The sequence below is a fragment of the Biomphalaria glabrata genome, chromosome 9 (assembly GCF_947242115.1).
Source record: "Biomphalaria glabrata chromosome 9, xgBioGlab47.1, whole genome shotgun sequence".
Taxonomy (NCBI): Eukaryota; Metazoa; Mollusca; class Gastropoda; family Planorbidae; genus Biomphalaria; species Biomphalaria glabrata.
In genome coordinates, this window is record NC_074719.1 from 14,108,536 (window position 1) to 14,126,533 (window position 17,998).

At 32.3% G+C, this 17,998-nt stretch overlaps 2 protein-coding genes across 3 annotated transcripts; one reads left to right on the forward strand and one right to left on the reverse strand.

Annotated features, from left to right (window-relative positions):
- Positions 1–478: 478 nt before the first annotated feature.
- On the reverse strand, positions 479–9,446 carry LOC106060497 (surfeit locus protein 4-like). Its single transcript, XM_013218403.2, has 5 exons — positions 9,322–9,446; positions 7,063–7,326; positions 6,623–6,666; positions 6,316–6,502; positions 479–4,468 (listed from the first exon to the last, which is right to left on the reverse strand). The coding sequence occupies exons 1-5, from the start codon at positions 9,370–9,372 to the stop codon at positions 4,202–4,204; spliced, it is 813 nt and encodes a 270-aa protein (XP_013073857.1). The 5' UTR covers positions 9,373–9,446; the 3' UTR covers positions 479–4,201.
- A 4,034-nt stretch (positions 9,447–13,480) lies between these two features.
- Positions 13,481–17,090, forward strand: LOC106060498 (40S ribosomal protein S21). 2 transcript variants are annotated; one of them, XM_013218404.2, is made up of 6 exons: positions 13,481–13,538; positions 13,638–13,708; positions 14,449–14,512; positions 15,118–15,189; positions 16,619–16,674; positions 17,041–17,090. In XM_013218404.2, the coding sequence occupies exons 2-6, from the start codon at positions 13,659–13,661 to the stop codon at positions 17,048–17,050; spliced, it is 252 nt and encodes an 83-aa protein (XP_013073858.1). In that variant the 5' UTR covers positions 13,481–13,538; positions 13,638–13,658; the 3' UTR covers positions 17,051–17,090. The 2 variants fall into 2 exon arrangements, with proteins under 2 accessions (XP_013073858.1, XP_013073859.1); XM_013218405.2 differs by having other exon boundaries at positions 13,502–13,542.
- The last annotated feature ends 908 nt before the right edge of the window (positions 17,091–17,998 follow it).

The following is a 17,998-nucleotide window of genomic DNA, read 5'->3' on the forward strand; positions in this document are numbered from 1 at the left end:
GACTTTGTTACTAATATTTCTAATGCAGAGTGGATGACATACTTCATGTTTTTCATTGGAAAATTAAATGTATGTGCATGTTAAATCTTTTCAAAGTTATCCCATTTCTCCAGGAAAGAAAGTGAAAAAGATTTTGTAATTTTCCTTTGCTGAAAGGTGAAACTATTTCTAGCGAAATAGTTAAAAGTACAAGATTTATTTGGATTCCTTGATTTTTTAAATTTAAAAGTTTTCAATATACAGAGCTCACCATTTAGTGTAGAAGCTGATTCGGCTCCAAAGACATAACTCCAAGCAAATTATGACATGAAAGAGAAGCTCCTGTCAGTCCTTCCGCGGGAGTTTAATTGAAACCAGAAGCTGTATTTCCATACGAAAAAAAACTTTGCTGCTAATTTATTACACTACTTGGGCCCACAAACATCTTTGAACAAGCATTTTTCTTTTGCTTGAAAATAAACAAGTGTAACAAAAGGTCGATGATGCTGACTGACTATAATTGGACAGTAATCACAAAGATAACATCTTCATATGCAGTAAGCTAGTTCCATGGTTCCGAACAATATGCAAAAATGTAAACAGTTTTAAATATTTCACATAAAGTGCAACTGTTCATTAGTGATGAAATGGGACAATAAGGGAATTAAAAGAAATATTCATAAAATTAGATTAAAAAATTGCTAGCTTTTGTTGTAATTCCTTAATTCGGAGTGTAAAAAATGAAAAGTAAATGTATTATTCAATAAAAATGTGAAATAACAGACATTACACACAGTCAGCTAGGTTATTTCTGTAACTTGCAAGTACATATTTTATATGCATACATGCAGCTCCCCATTTTATTACATGCTGCCCTCGATAGAAAAAGGTTGCCCACCCCTGGTCTAGTATTTATACTATTTTATACTGGCTTGAAACTAGAATTATCCTTTTCACCCTGTGAAGTCAAAGAACCGCTATGAAGAACAAAAGCATTCTAGGATTGCGTACTGAAACATTAGTCTACAAAACAATCTTTCATGTCAACCATGTAGATCTTCAAAGACATAATTTATGCCAAAGCCCATTGAATAAAAAAAAAAGACAAAAATAAAGGAAGGAGTTGCACAATTTAAATAACCTTTATTAGCAGCATGTAACCTGCCTATGATACCGATACCATTTCACCAGGACAAAACAGCCATCAATGGAACACTGCAGGCCATACTGCTAACATCACCTCACTGTTAACCCTGGTAAAGATATCATTGAGTGAACAAATAAGATTGCCTAACAGGATAACAAATATAGTTCACTTTTATGGGCTTCTTGGAATCAGCTTGTCTAGCACAATATTTCTTGAATGATTAGTATTGATTAGTAAAAATTACTGTCATCTCCATGCTACCAGTCCAAGGCAATAGAATCCAAGATTGGCCATGCTGGTAAAAATAAATTATATTACTGTATTTAACTTGTTCAAATTATATTCATTTTTTTTAAAATACCGGTACTATAAATCTCATTATCATCTCAGCTGCTAAAAAACAAAATCAGAGTTTCATTTTCTTTCTTTTAATTGTGTGATCATTGTCACAAAGAACAGATCCAACCAATATTTTAACAACATGTAAGATAAAATGAATATCTATTATAAACCTATCTTATGTTATTAAAACATTTGTTTCATTGGTCTGTTCATCTAACCATGCAAATACACACTAGGAGGGAGGGAGACAAAGTAATGACTCATGAGATTTTAATTTTTTTGTGACATACATAATTGATTGGTTACCCATTTAGCGATGTGTACTTATTGACATATGAATGATCAAGTTGAAAGAGATATATTCCATGTGCTAACGCACACAGGAGTCAAATGTCACGTTGTCTTTGACTTGTTACATAAACAAGAAATCTTTTTCCTCTTATAATAACAAACTATAAACTTGACTTTTCAGAAATAATCTATATTTATAATGACAATTCAATAAACATGACATTAATTTAGATAGATGTATATATAATTAAATGTATATATACTCAAAGATGACTTCATTAATTTCACCTGACCTACATATATTAACAAATCACTAGAATGTTTTTAAAAAAACAAACACATTTTAGTGGACACCCATTCTGAATGCAATAATTAAGACCTAGACTCCACATTAAAAATTCAGGCCTATATACATATATCTTCATATATCTTGGTAGACACAGGGATATCTTAATGTTCCTTATTTTTATTTTTTAAAATCCATCAGGATTTTCAAACCTCTTGATTCAGTAGCCAAGCACTATCCATTCATCCAACACATTCCAAATTCAGTGGATGAGAAGAAGAAAAAAAAATTACAAGACAAAGTTAACAGTCAACTAAAAGATTAAAATAGATTTTAAAATGTTGGTACCATCTTTAGTGCAGAGAGAGAAACAAATGTTTGTAGGCATGCAACTTCAATGAACAAAAACAGAAAGGGGAGATAAATATGAAAGAGGAAAACAGAATCTAGTTTGTAACAACAAATTAATATCGGTACCACAAGTTGATAAAAAAAAAAAAAAACAGCAGCTTAAAAACACAGGAAAGCTTCTGTAGCAAACATCTTTCATACATAAAGGAATATATTGCAACAAAAGAAATGATTCATTAATATTAATTCTAACTCTTAACTTAGCAAAGCATTACAATGGCTATTTATGTTGCAAAACAAACAAATTCATTTGTTACAACAAAAAAAAATGTAATCTGAGTGAATCAATGAACTAGACCAATTATCTTGAAACATTTTATCTCTGGACTTTGTTGTAACACTAGTCAAATGCCATCATTTGAAAGAAATATTAAAGCTTAAAAAAAACAAAACACATTAAATTAGCAGCAGATTGTATATGATAAAACTACAATTATTTACATTTGCACTGAGTGTAGAAAACATCAGCAATCGCTAGTAGACTCAACCATAGTCATTAATGTATATTTTATAAATACATGCTTAGTACAATGTCTAATCATCAGGGAGAGAATAGAATATCTAATAGTTTAAGTTCATTTTAACATAAGGTAAACAGTGTCATGGCATGGGCTCATTAAGCAGTTCAGTCTTGACAATTGCATACTTTAAAACTCATTTTTTCATTAGTTTCTTTTTATTGCGTGACCTTAAAACATAATGTCTGAGATTAATGTACAATGAAGTTGACTGCTTAATAAACCTGGATATTCTTTACAACCATATTTCTTTGTAGAATCAAAGTAAATAATGGGACAGCTAATTTATCAAAAGGCAAAATATTTGAAAAGTTTTTTAAAACTATATATGAAAGTTTCAATGACAGAAAAAAAAAAAACCTAATGCTTTCAAGAAAGAAAATCCACTGACACAAAAAAAAAAAAAAAAAAACATGACACATCGAGTAATACCAGATTTTAACTTGACAATATACAGTTTTAAAGAAAAAAATGTATTTATTAAGAAGACTTTAACAGAAATGTATATTGGCAAAAAAAAAAAAGTCCAATATTTGTTGGTTTCTGATAACTGTTCAGACCTCTGAAACTGATTTATGTACAAAGTAAATATAAGCACCAACAATCCCTTCACCATTATATTTAGGAAAGACTAAACTGAAAATATAATTGTATTTTTGTTTTGTACAATGAAACTATTTATTTGAATTTCTATTTAACAAAGTTCCAAAAACAACCATTATTTTATCAACTGGAGAAAAGATGGTGAAAGAATATACTTATAAAAACCTTGATTATAGGTGCTTATTACTAAACCCTGGCATGTAAATTCAAACTTTTTAAAATACTGCTTACAAATTAAAGGAAATATATTTTCACAGTCCAGCATCAATGATGATTGTATGTACTAATGACATTAATCTTTTAAAGCACCAAGAACAAAAATAAATTAAAAACTTGTTAAGATGACTACATCACTCACACAGCTGGTAGTAAAACTTCAACACTCTATCTAGAGTTGAAACATTAAGTCATTTTAGAACCAACCCAATGCAGTTACTGAGCAGATAGACAAATTTAAATGACAAGTACAGAAACACTATTGTACATTTCATGCTTTTTTGTTGTTGATAATAATTTGAACTGGTTTCATTTTGATGTAAGGTCCAGTTATAAATATATATGAATCAATTCCTGTTATGAATGGGTGAATGTATAAAATTAATGATCCTAATATGAATCCTATCCCTACCACTTCTTTTTATGTTCATCCATACTAACGCCCCCTGGGCCAAAAGCTACCACAAGAAGTAGCCCACCAATGACTGACATAGTCTGGAAGAAGTCATACTTTAGGAAGTCCCTCATGGGTCTGTAGTCAGGAATGTTCCACCAGGCATTGAAGTAAAAATTAAGTCCTGTCAACCACAGCACCAAAACCAGTGCAGAGAGTTTTGTCTTGAATCCAATAGCAATACAGATAATGAGGGTTGTACCTATCAAATTTTGGATGATCTGAAAAGCAGGATAATTAAATATTAATTATGTATTTCAGGCAGAAATTAAACCAATTTACATACCATAATTAGAAAGACTAGGTAGACTGAATTAGTTTTAAGTATTTGTTGAGTAATTGTTTATTATAATGTCATTGTAAAAACATATCTTTCCAGGTATGTTGTATGTTGATTACTATTTGCTTTATTATTTTAAAAAATATTGAGGTTTTTTTTTTTACTAGCACAAAACTAGTACTCCTAAGTATCAATTTTTTAGGAAACTAAAAAAAAAAAAGCCAGTCAATGTTTCCTGAGCAAAACTCTCACATCCCCTGCCATGCCACACCAATCAAACACTTCTAAATACTCTGTCAATAGCTTTCCTTGCCTAATCAACACTGAAGAATATGTAGGAACATCATGAAAGAAAAGAAAAAACAAGCTTGTCCCAATTCACCAAAATAGAATCCTTAGACAGGCACCCACTCAAATCCAAAATACATAAGACTGGCACCCAAAAGCAGCTAAAAAGAACTCATTTTATTCAGGAATCAAAGAATCTTTAAAAGAAATACTTATTAGGAAATATAACTATTAAAAATTAAGTCAACTAAGCAGTACAAAGCTTTTCCTTCCTGGGACCAGAGTTTCCTCCCTCCTATACGAGACAGCATCGAAAATGTAACAAAAAAATCTGATCACAACCAAACAGAGCTCAAGGAATTAGTGAACTCTTTCCTAAAAACCCATCACCCCAACAACCAATGGGTCACAGTAAACACAGATGGGTCCTCTCAAAAATCCAACACAAACAGCATACTAATTGAATGGCCCAACGGAGAAAGACTAAAGAAAGACCGGAAGTCTATTGCAACTGCCAATCTCTCAGACAACCATATAGAGCAGAAAAGCAAGCACTTGAACTAACAGCTACCATACTAATAAACTACCCATGTATGCCAAACAGCCAAATTGTCTTACTGACTGACTAACACATGAATTAGGGGCAAAACTGGCCTCACTCTCATGACAGGTGTGCTTCTTCATGAACAATGGTCATGCCCTGAGCTCCACTAACAGCTTTGGACAAACACTTGGATCCTTTAACAAACTCCTCTTCTTCCATAACACCAATGTTATCATTTTGTATTTATGAGAGGACTAACAACAATTCTAAATCACCATCAGGCTAGAGATATATAAACTTTCATAGGAAGACCATCTTGAAACTCTGGCAAAGATAATTGCCCAGCTGCTACTTTGCCTATTGTTGTTTACCAGTTGTTGAATCGTAGCACCAAAGTGCTAGTAAACAACTAAACTGTTGTAGGCGTAATATATCTTAACTAATAAAACTTCAAGTAACTTGAATAACTTCCTTTTGTGAACAAAATTAAATATAACTTTATTTACAATATAGACAAAATCACTTGTGATAAATACACCATGTAGTAGTAATAATATCTTTTTAAAAAATCTAACTCGCTACAGTAACACAACTGTTCAGTCTCATGTTCTGGAGTCTTTCCTAACTAAGACCAAGTGACTACAATGCCACCTATGTTGCATCAATCACTACCAATTGCTCACCTCTTTCCACGTCACCATATAAAAACTGAATGTGGAACAGTGCGAATGCATGTTGAAAGAGGAAGATAGTGAGAAAAGGATCCAAAAATGGAGTAATGTAATTGACATATTATTGTTTCTTGATCAAGATTAAAGTCTTCATAATCTACTATAGATGAGTCTGTTGGTGTATGATTAAGAATCTCATCTGCTCATAACAAACACTCACAAACACTCCATATTAGCCGTACATATTCATTTAAAGAACTAAAGTCACTAATCTAATGTATATACCTGCATCACAGATATCTCAAATCGTAAAAGAGTTAGAAACATGAGCACCAATAAAATTCTCCCACTCAGCTGCATGTACTGCTTGGGATTGTTTTCTCCTAAAGAGGGAAGCCCTGCAAATAAAGATTTTCCTTCTGCTTTGTTCTCAGCTAGCAGCAGCAAGACACCACCAGCCAGAGCCAGATTTCTACACAAATAAAGCCAAATAAAGAACTGAATTAAGATTTTCATATAAATAAATTAACAAGAATTATTATCCAAAATCTTTAATGCACTTTATTATATACATAATTTGAAAATAACATACCTTAATAAAAACTTTAGATCCCAAATTATGCTGTATGCTACAGTCTGAAGAAAATATTAAAACAGGGCATGCAATTTTTCTAAGTAATTTTGTATAATAAAAAATGTTTCCTATTTTCAAGTTAAGTTACGGTATATAAAATGTAAAAGAGTAAAAAGTGTAATGCTAATTCATTGTAAATATTTATTAAATAATAAATATGTTAATTTTATTACTTCTATGTGCATAGAGCATTTGAAATTTATGTCACCCATTTCTGAGATTAATACAAAATATTTGTAATACAGCATGTAAAAGAACCATGGCTGAGGCCAGGTACACATTAAAAGTTAAGTCTGGCACTACAATTCAAAATTTCAACAATGATTGCAACAAATTATAAGTGGAATGATTTTTTAAATAAATTGTTTGTCATAATAATATTAATGTAACATACTAACTTGTAGAGCAATAATTCCAAAAAGAATTCCACAAGCAATGGGCACCTTCTGTCTGCTCAACACCATTACACAGCCAACAATCTGACCCAGCATATTAAATACCACAAACATTGTAGCTAGAAAGGCCCCACAAGACCAAGAGACATTCATATAGTCTCTTTGCTCATTCCACTGGGTCCACATTCTTATACCATCTTCCAGAAAAGTACTGATGAGGCAGAACCTCGCCAAATGAGGAAGGACATGCTTAGAATATCTCAGCACCTGTGTATAAAATATAGGGATTGATGCTAGAATTCACAGGCCAAAAGTATGTGTAAGGGAGAGCTTTATTACACAGGGTGTTCCACTGAAGAATACAAAATTAAAAAGGTTCGCCCCCCCCCCCCCCCCCCCCCAAAAAAAAAAAAAAAAAAAAACAACCATAGCCTATCATCTATTTCAAGAGCAAAGCTTTAGTATTATGGACCAAGTATCATTAAACCAAGATGCTTTAATTTTCTTGCAAAGACAATCCATTCCAATATAGTGTCTTAATGTTCTGTATAATAATTAGTTGAATCAAATGTGGAACTTGAATATATTAATGGGCGAGAAGACTGCTAGACACAGTGACTATGAGATTGCAGATGAAAAGTATAATTGCAATTTTCCCAAATAAAGGACTAGAATAAGACTCATAATGTAAGTTAAAATAGATATATGAAATCTCTATTCCTATGCACTGCACACTATCAAGTCATATAATTTCATACAATTTAAACATTTAAGTCTAAACTAAACAGTTTAATTATGTACTATATGTTGACCTGAGTCTCTGAAATTTTTTCTAAAAAAAAAATAAAATTTAAAAATTATTTTTTTTTTTAAATATAAAAAAAAATATATAAAATTAGATCTGTTGTCAAGTTTCGACATGCCAGGTTAAAATAAATCTCATGTCAAAGAAGGATGGGGTAGGTATGACAAACTGTAAACCTCAACAGACCATTTTTTCCCCGCTGATAATGATATTGAAAGTCTGTAAACAATATGAGACAATATGGATTTAAAAAATGTTTTAATCATCTAATTCTTTCATTTCAGGTATTTTCAGGCCAAGCAAGAAGTTAACTAGCATACATGTATAAAAGAAAAGATCAACTGCCATACACATGTCACAGTGATAGTTCAAAATTTAGGCAAAGTCAATGGGATAAATAGATTGAGCAATAGCAAATAATTTTTGGGAGAAAAGGAAGTTTTATGCAAAAAAAAAACAACAACTTTATAAATTTATAAAAAAAAAAAAATATTTAAAAAAAAAATAATGTTCAACTTTAATAAGCATGTATTTATAAATTACTAGTTTGTGTTGTTGTCTTTTAGATACTGGTACTAAAAATGTACTGATTATGGTGGTTGTTTTTTTTTTTGCCTTGAGCATTCAAGAAAACATTGCATAAAAATACATGAACACTCAAAAAATATTTTTTTTTTCAATATTGTAACATTTTCTAAAAAGGTAAACCTTATCAAAAACCTCTTTAAATCTGAATAGGTTTAATGGAAAGCAAGGGAAATGATACAATTTTAATTTGTATTACTTCTATGTGTATCTAGAGCATTTGAAATTTATGTCACCCATTTCTGAGATTAATACAAAGATATTTTTAATACAGTTTATACAGCATGTAATACAGACTATGTCCTCCTTTCAATCCTAAAGCCAGTAAAGTCAAATATGTAGGTCTTACTTGAGTTGAATAGGAATACAAAACTAAATACTCATCCCATACTACCATAGTATTTATGTAATAAGTAGATCTAGGCTTCTTATTGTTTATTTCTCAAGTAGGCTACTCACAACTCAGTAACTTCATTTATTTATCATTAACTTGGTTGTCTTGGTCTTGGCTTGAGTAACTCACCTAGAGTTAGAGGCTACTGGGGCTACTCACTTACTCAAAAAAATCAAAACTTCTTCTAATACATCTAGATCTAATAGTTCTAAGCCCGGCTAGTCATAGATTACTTAGAGTTTAGACTAGTTTAGAGTAGAGAAGAACTACTGACTCAGTGAATACTCAGACTCAGATACTCATTTTCTCATACTCATACTGCCAGCCTGTCTTGTCTTAACTGTCTATATTACTCTATATCTATAGATCTAGTATAGAATAGAATAGATCTAATTAATTTATAAATATTAAAAGTCAATGCCGAAAGCTACCATACTGCTTATTTTAAAGGTACTCTCACAGATATAACTTGACTTACCTGATCTGCTGCGTCTTCAGCTTTATCTATTAACTCGTTTTGCTTGGGCATCTTGCGGTAAAGCAAGTTACAAGCAACTAGATCAACTAGAAAAACTCAGTCCACGTAGTATCAGAAAGTAGGACAAGGCGACTGCTTCCTTCCGGAAGTTTACAAGAGTTATGCAGCTTACTTCCGAAAAAAAATTTACCATTTTTAGTGGCTTTAGTTCTAATTAAAAAAAGCTGCATTTCTTTTGTGCAGTCAGTCTGTCGTTAGTATTTAAACAACAAAATAGAATATAGAAAATACTTTTTCATCACCGTCTTTTAGTGCTCAATACAGAGATCTAGGTGCAACGGCTAATTTTTGGCTAGAAAGACGTACCATTTTCGTTAACAACCCGAAGCACTTGCAGATGGGGGGGGGGGGGGGGGATTGAGTGTATTTGTGTGGGGCAATTGCACAGTTTGTGTAAATAACTAGTTAGTAATTTAAATTATATATTCTTTTTTTTTATTTATATGATTGTATTCCCCTGCTGAATATATTAAACAAAATGAATGTATCTACGTATGAAAGGGCCAACCCAGCTTTAGGACAGTCTTCTTCTGTTAGTAAAGAATCTTAATGATTGTATAAGCTTTGTCCTCAGACAGCGCAAATTAAAGGTTTCTATTATCTTCTGCCCCGTCTCGACAAGCCTGGGAAACCAAAAATTCTCGACCTGTATGAGTGACATGTATGCACTAAGCAAGACAGCAGGGTTTCTGTACAGGGCTTTTGCAAGAGAGGATTTGAGCCTCTCAAGCCCTCACTCAAATGGAGTTTGATGATGATGATGATAATTATCTTTGTCGTCACTTTTGTCACATAGTAAGTTAATGTACTCGTTACACATGCATTGTATAATATTAGCACATTGACGGACAAAAGTAAACTTTTGTGAATACCGGTATTAGCACATTTGTGGACCAAATCTAAGTCAAATACAAGCACATTGCTGGACTAAAGTCAGTTGTTGTGGAATACTACCACATTGATGGACCAAAGTCAACTGTTGTGGAATATATACTACTGCGTTTGTGAACCAAAATCAACTGATCGTTTTTTGACATGACCTAACTTTTCTCGATTCGTTTGTCACTTTAATTTGCCAGTTCATCTTTTTTTTAAACTCTAAACGATGGCAAGTGTTTAGTCTATATGGCCTATGTATGTAAATTGAAGGACCACTTTATATGCGTGGTCTTGACCTCCAAGTCTTAGCTTGTTAAATAAATTAATTTAATAACATAATAAACAGCACTAATGTGTATGATGATGAAACAATAGGAAAATCGGTTTAAAAAAATAATTAATCCAGTGATACATGTTATTTGTTGATCCATCACTACTACAACTAGCATGTTGCTTATTGGCTCATCACTAAAACAATAGCATGTTAGCCACTTTGTTAACCCCTTTCAACAATAGGCCTATTGCTTATTTTGCTAGCAAACATTGTTCTTTCGGCACGTGTCCAGGTACGCATTTAAATTCCTTATCGTGCCTGCCTAATTTCAAGTCTACAAACAAATTGTTTCATGAGAAACCTTCTATGTTTTGTACGAAACCACGGTTTAGTATAGCTCCATGGTTTAAGCGCTGCACATAGGCCGCGGCGCTACGTGCGTGCATTTCATGCATCTCCAATGTCTCTCATATTTCAGTATTACCCTCTGACTAGATATAATCATCTACATCTTTATGTTGATACACCCTGCCCCATTCTTTTCTTGACATGTTTTCTTTTTACAATATGAAAGTGTGCGCTGTACAGGGCCGCCGCTACCTATTGTGCAATGTGTGCGTTGCACGCCGGCGGCCGAATGTAAGGGGCGGCCAAATCATTGTTCCAAGATTCCTATTTTTTTAATTTTTAGTTTTATAATTTTAAAAAATACTTAAATATTTTGTTTAAATTCTAATGATTCCATTATCCTTTGAAAATTTGAGTGTGGTGGGGTGGGGTGGGGAAGACTACATTCGTACAATAAGAATTTATTTCGGAAACTTTATTTGAAATGACTGTTAATTGAGAGTAGAATATTTTTGGCCGATTATAGAGTAGGCCCCTATAGATGTAGATCTAGATCTACATTAATTTCATCTTATTTTATCTAATACAGACGTTTCTTCAAAAAAGAAGATGGTAATTACGTCCTACGCGTCATGCATTTTGACATGCAAACGGAATCTGTTTTATAAATATTTTATAAATATTTAATATTAGAACTAGGCCCTATTTAATATTTAATTATATATTTATATATAACGGTATTTATATTTCTTTTTTTTTTTTTGTGTGTATTGGATTATTATTACTATTATTCTGTTTTGCATTATTGATCATCAGTATTTTTCATGTAGCATTAAAAAAAGGTGTGTTATAAAGTGTGTTTGTTTCCTAGGTGGTGTCGAGTGGGGCAACCGCCCAGACCCCTGTGATAGAGATAATCTTTTGTCACTGTCAGCCCATCGTATCGCCCAGGGCCCCGCGCACTGCTAGCCTATAGGCCTATTAAAGCTTGAAGAGGATATCTCATTTTTGACATTATTTTTCATAATTTAGTCGATCGATAATTTTAGATGTTAAAACTTGAAAAAGGCCTAGGCTACATTAATTATTTATTTTACAATTATTATGGGGTCCTACTTGCCCAGTATTTCTAAATCTCTTACATATGACACTCCCCATCCAGCTACACTGAATGGGAATAAAATTAGGCCTACTCATATCCCTTTCAGTTAGGAGGCCTGTGGAAGCAAGTAACTAGGCCTAGGCCTAACTCCCACATCGGAATACGGAGCATCAATATATATTTCCTGCATTTTGAACTGCAGAAATGTCTTTTTCTGGCATTTATTGCGGTGCAGTTAAGTTAAGAAAGGGGCTGGAAGGGCCGATACTACTTTAATGGATAGGCCTTGTGTGCGAGTCTACGTTTGTAATGCAACGAATTGAGGAGCCATAAAACCCCAGTGCAAAGCCCTCAGCCCTCTGGATGACAAAGTGGTCATCATCGAACCACGATGGACGAACTATATTAATGCAACGAATTGTAACTGCCCTGTTTTGGTCACACACACAAAATCATCATAAAGATGATACGGCATTTGGGAGAAAAAAAATGAAGTGAAAATGATATAGTCTCATTGGCGTAGACATATTAAAATGTCTTCTGCAAGAAAATATTTGGAGTCCATCTTGTTGTAGACGCCTCACGTTTTTAAAAAGTTTTCTCAATGGAGTGTTTGTATGTGTTTCTATGGTGAGGGTGGGAAGAGGTTAGCAATTGGTTGTGAATGATGCAACATAGGTAACATTGTCGTCATTTGGTCTTGGTTAATAGAGAGACGACTCCAGAACGTGAGACTGGAAGGTTATAATGTTATTAAATTGTAGTGAGTTAGATTTTGTTAAGAAATATTATCAACTTGATTTGTCTGTATTGTAAATAAAATTATATTTAGTATTGTTCACAAGGAAGTTATTCAAGTTATATGAAGTTTTATTAGTTACGATATATTACGCCTACAACGTTTTAGTTGTCTTCCAGCAGTTTGGTGCTACTTGTCAACGACCGGTAATAACATATTGGTGTCAGCAGTGGGATAACGCTCATCCAATCAAATTACTCATGTGACGTAAACAACAGACTGAACAGTGCCATATTCTAGTGGGTACGGCAGGGTTAGGGGTTTTGATTTTTGTGGAAGCCCCTGGGCCGGTCCAGTAGCCTACAACGTAATAGATACAATAATTCGCTGACCAAAGGAATGTTTGGGGGAGCGTTTAGTGATGAACTTTTCTATTATTATTACAAGAAAAAAAAGGTGGGGGTCCATAGCAAAATAAACAATATATACCAGGGAACAAATCAACGGGTGTAGCAGGTTGGAGTGGAGAAAGGCGGTCGGCGAATCTTGCATGGTGCCCCAACGGTCCAACAGACAAGGGATAAGTAAAGGTAAAAAAGCAGGTTGGTAATGCTAGTTGATCTACATGTTGATGTATATTTAAAGTTAATACTAGATCTAAATCTATTTATATTCTAAATAAATATTGATCTAAATTATTTAATAATTTGCGAACTCGTGGTTGGTAGATGTATTTGTTTCGTTTTCGACATGAAATTAAACTTTTACGTTGACATAGATTTAGATATTCTTTCTTTTCGACCTCCTCTTCGTTTGTAGGTAGTCCAAAGCATGTTCTCATCTTGGTATCTTAATACGATTTAAATTCTACATTATTCTAACTTACAAAAATATTTATTTTTGTTTCTTTGTAGGCATTAACAAGAATCGCAATCATGCAAAACGACGCTGGAGAATTCGTTGATCTTCTGATCCCTCGTAAATGGTATGTTACGCTTCCAATAGTGCGGTCACCTGTTTCCGATAATTTGATTCTTCTGAAACTTTATTCCGATACTTCTGATAGAAGATTGATTTTCTTAATTAAATAAATGGAATAGTTAGATTCAATGGAGCTTATTATGGCTTTGTTAAAAGGAAGTTATGTTCTACTTTTGTTATTACTTATTAGATCTAGATCTAATTTAACTTAAACAAGATTTTTAATTTTTTAAAGTTATTTTGAGGGCCTGGCTTGGCACCTTCTCAGCCTTCTGCCTCAGCAGGCCTTAATTACCCTCAATTTTTATAATGCCCTAAACCTTTACTAAGACTAACCTTTCTTACCTAAGCTAAGCCTAAGGCTAGCTTAGGTAAGAAAGGTTAGTCTTAGTAAAGGTTTAGGGCATTATAAAAATTGAGTCCAGGCTTTGACAGTGAGATTTTTAAGCAATGTGATGCATTAACTTTAAAAAAAAATACGTGAGGCATTTCAACAGACTTTAGCCACCAAAACATGTCACTTTTAAAACTGTTTTTACCCTACACATGGTTTTCTAAGTTTCATTTCATGTTGAAAAAGATGCATGCATTTAAGCTATTTCAGATTTTTCTTATTAAAATATTTGTGTCCAACACTTCTCTATTGTAAAATTTAAGCAGTTTATTAAACAATCTACAATTGAAAAATTTCGTAGTGATTTTATTATATCAAATTTTATGCTTTTTAAATTATTTTGTTTTTAGCTCTGCAAGTAATCGTATCATTGGTGCAAAAGATCATGCTTCAATCCAGATTAACATTGCTGAGGTAAAGTGGTATGAATTTAGAAGTTTACCTGTTAATTTACACTCTGAGCATCATCTTGATAGCTTGTTGTAAAATAATACTGAAAAGTACTTAACAATTAAAAGTAAAAAAAAAAAATTTCTAAAGAAAGAAAATGTCTCACTAGCTGGAGGTTAGATTTATTCATTCAGCCCTTTTTTTGCTGCTGAGCTGTATTCTCTTTTTGCATAGAAAGAATAGTATTACATTATTTGTGTAAATATGAGTATGGTAAATTTATGCATAACATTAATAGTTTTTAAAAAAATTTAACATAAGTATCAAAACTTTTTTTTGTCTTGTTTTAAATCAATCTTTGCTTGGATAGGAAATGTAAATATATTACAAATAAATGGTTTAAAACTTTAAATGCTGTCAGTTAATTCCTTGGTAACAAAATGTATCCCCATTTAAAGAAACTTTTAATAAAATCTTTTCTGGAAAAAAGTAAAGCCAAAAAGATTTTTTAAACACATACATTTACAGTGATTTTGAACTATCTTGTCACAAAGATTCATTGGACCTGTCACTTACGTAACCAGTGATCTTGTATCCTATCTTAAAATAATCTTTTTTAAAATTGATAGGTTGATGAAACAACTGGAAGAATGACTGGTGGCTACAAGACATATGCAATCTGTGGTGCCATTAGGCGCATGGTAAGTCTTAGTTAATCTTAATTTTCTTTGCAAGGTGCTGAATCTTTATTATTAACCATTTACTATTTTGACAAGGTTCATACTAACCTTGAATTTTCATACTGAACCTTCCTAAATGTTTGCAAATAACTGCAGGTTTTTGTTTTTTTAAAATAAATTTGTCACTACAGTTATATTGGTTTCTTTTGTCATTGTAAAAAAAAAAGGCTTGCTTAACATATTATGCAAGATTAGCTCCATGTTATTTTCAAGATGAGGATCTTAATTTCCTGAAGTTGTTGAACTCACAAATTGAAGTAGCAAGTAACAGGAATTGACACTTCAAATAGGGCAATGTCTGAATAATATGATATCCTACAAAGTTACCTCCCGTGTTGGTGAAGTTTTCAACATGGACATGAGGCTATTTCGTCATATTTGAAATTTTGTATTTTCTTTTTGAACTAGCAAGTGATAGCCCACTCTGTCATGAAAGCAGAGAAATTGTGGTTAGCTAGCTAATTTAATCCAGTGATTACAGCACAATGCACTAGTTAGGTCACAAAAGAAACAGGGGGTGGGGTAGACCCTAGTTAACATTCAGTGGACACAAAGTGGAAACATTGGGTTATCTTGTCTGATGTGTCTCCATGGCCCTGATAGGGTAAAGGGGGAATCAGTTGACCAGTCTTAGTCCTTCTCTAGGCACACTCTCCAGGTTAAACCACTGGACACCTTTAGATGAGATAAAATACCACATGTGTTATGAGTGAAAAGACATACATTGAACAGAAACTGATTTGATTTGAACTAATAGGAACTGATAATAGATTTAGCACAAGTCTAAAAACATTTTTACCTGGAATGTTCACATCACTTTATTGAATTGTCAGTTGTAATGAAAATTGAAACATATCCTGAAGTGAAAAGTTGGATACAACCAACTAAATCAGAAATTCCTGGGGTAACCAAGTTAGGTCAATATACTTTATTTTGTGTATTTTTGTTTTCCCTTTATTTCTGCTGGTATCTACTGGTAAACGATAAAGCAATGAAAGCACAGAAATTAATCCTACTTTAAACAAAGTAACATATCTCTTTAAAATTGTTACAACTATATTCTGAGGTCTGAAAGAAAGAATGGAAATGAATTTAAATTTAAGCACTCACAAACTAGCAGGTGTATGGTATGTTTGTACAGTGCTTGGCTTCTGGACTGAGGGTCAAACTTTTTAATTTCGAACTAATGCTGAACTTGTGAGCTTCATGATTTATAGGACATCCCTGAGTATATTCAAGTCAGTTATAGTTGTGGGAACATAGCACTCTCTAATCTGTTAAAATAAATCGAGTATGCTGCAATTTAGTCAAAACATTTTGCTTAACAATTTTTAAAAAATATTTTATTCATTAATTTATTTTTTTTCTCTCTTTTTTTTTTTTTTTGTAGGGAGAGTCAGATGATTCATTAATACGCCTTGCCAAACGAGATGGTATAATAACAAAGTAAGTAGAGTTGACTTTTTAAAACTTTTTAACATGCTGCAAAATAAAAACGTACAATGTCTCTAGTGTTCAACAAAGATTGAGTAATATTATTTGTTTGGAGAAAAGTACAAATAGAGCAGGGAGTATTTCAATAGATGACCTAAAGGGTTAGAGTTAGTGAAATAAAGCATTTTCTTAATACCTGACAAGTGAGCTAGCTGGTGAAGCAATAAATTATTTGGTCAAGTATGCCCAACAATAAGAATTGCTTTTTACATTGTGTAGCTCATGTTTGAATTAAAATTATCCTTTTTAGTCAGTGTAAAAGATAGAAGGAACAAAATTACATGTGAAAATTTATTCATGACTTTTTTTCTTCCACAGAAATTTCTAAAGATGAGTGAAAAAGGCTTAATAAAATGTTTTAAAAGTTACTTGTTTTATATTTTTGTTTTGTAGTTCTGTGCATAATGTAAACCTTGAAACCATTAAACAAAATTCAATACATTAATTTCAATATAAAGTAAACATTACTGAAAGATATTTATGTATTTAGATATTAAAATTACAAGCTGGTAATTATTGCAGCTAAAAAAAGTATAGCTGCTTTTTTAGAGTGAAGATTACAACATTAATCCTAGAGCAATAATGGAAAGGGGGGTGAACATTATGCCTTACATAGAAAATAGTATTCTTAGAAAAAAATAGATGCCTTAGTACAACCACATATAAAGTATAAATTTAAATACAGGTATCAATATAAAAAAAGTTTGTTGGTATGGCCACATTTTTAAATGTCTAGCAAATGAATAAAGTCATCTGGTCAATGTATAGAAAAACCTGAAGCTTTAAATTGAAAATATATTCAATGTTCATCATTCATACAATTAAAGAATATTTTTTTCAATGAAATAAAGATAATAAACTATATATCTTCCATTAAAAGTATTTAAATGCTTCTAATTTGAAAAGTATCAACTAGGGCAAATGAATCTATATAGGGTTCGTAGTGCTCCTAAAATTCTACAAATTGCCAGAATTCTAAAATTTTTACCCAATGTTTTTTAAAATATTCTGATTATTTCTTGCTAAAAAATGTGGAAAACAAAAACATTCTGATCGCATGAGGCTGGCTGTGTTAATGAGCTGACCATTGATGCATCTATATTGCCTTTCACCCATTAGTGAAGCGTGACCTCGTGATTGAAGATGGCCTTGGCTCAAGCCATTATTTCACCTGGCATTTCTCTAAAGCCAGAAGTAGAAATGGTTGTTTCTTGTTTATTATTAAAAACACTTAAAAATATTTCATTAACCCAGCTAAGCTATTTTTTAAAGAGCT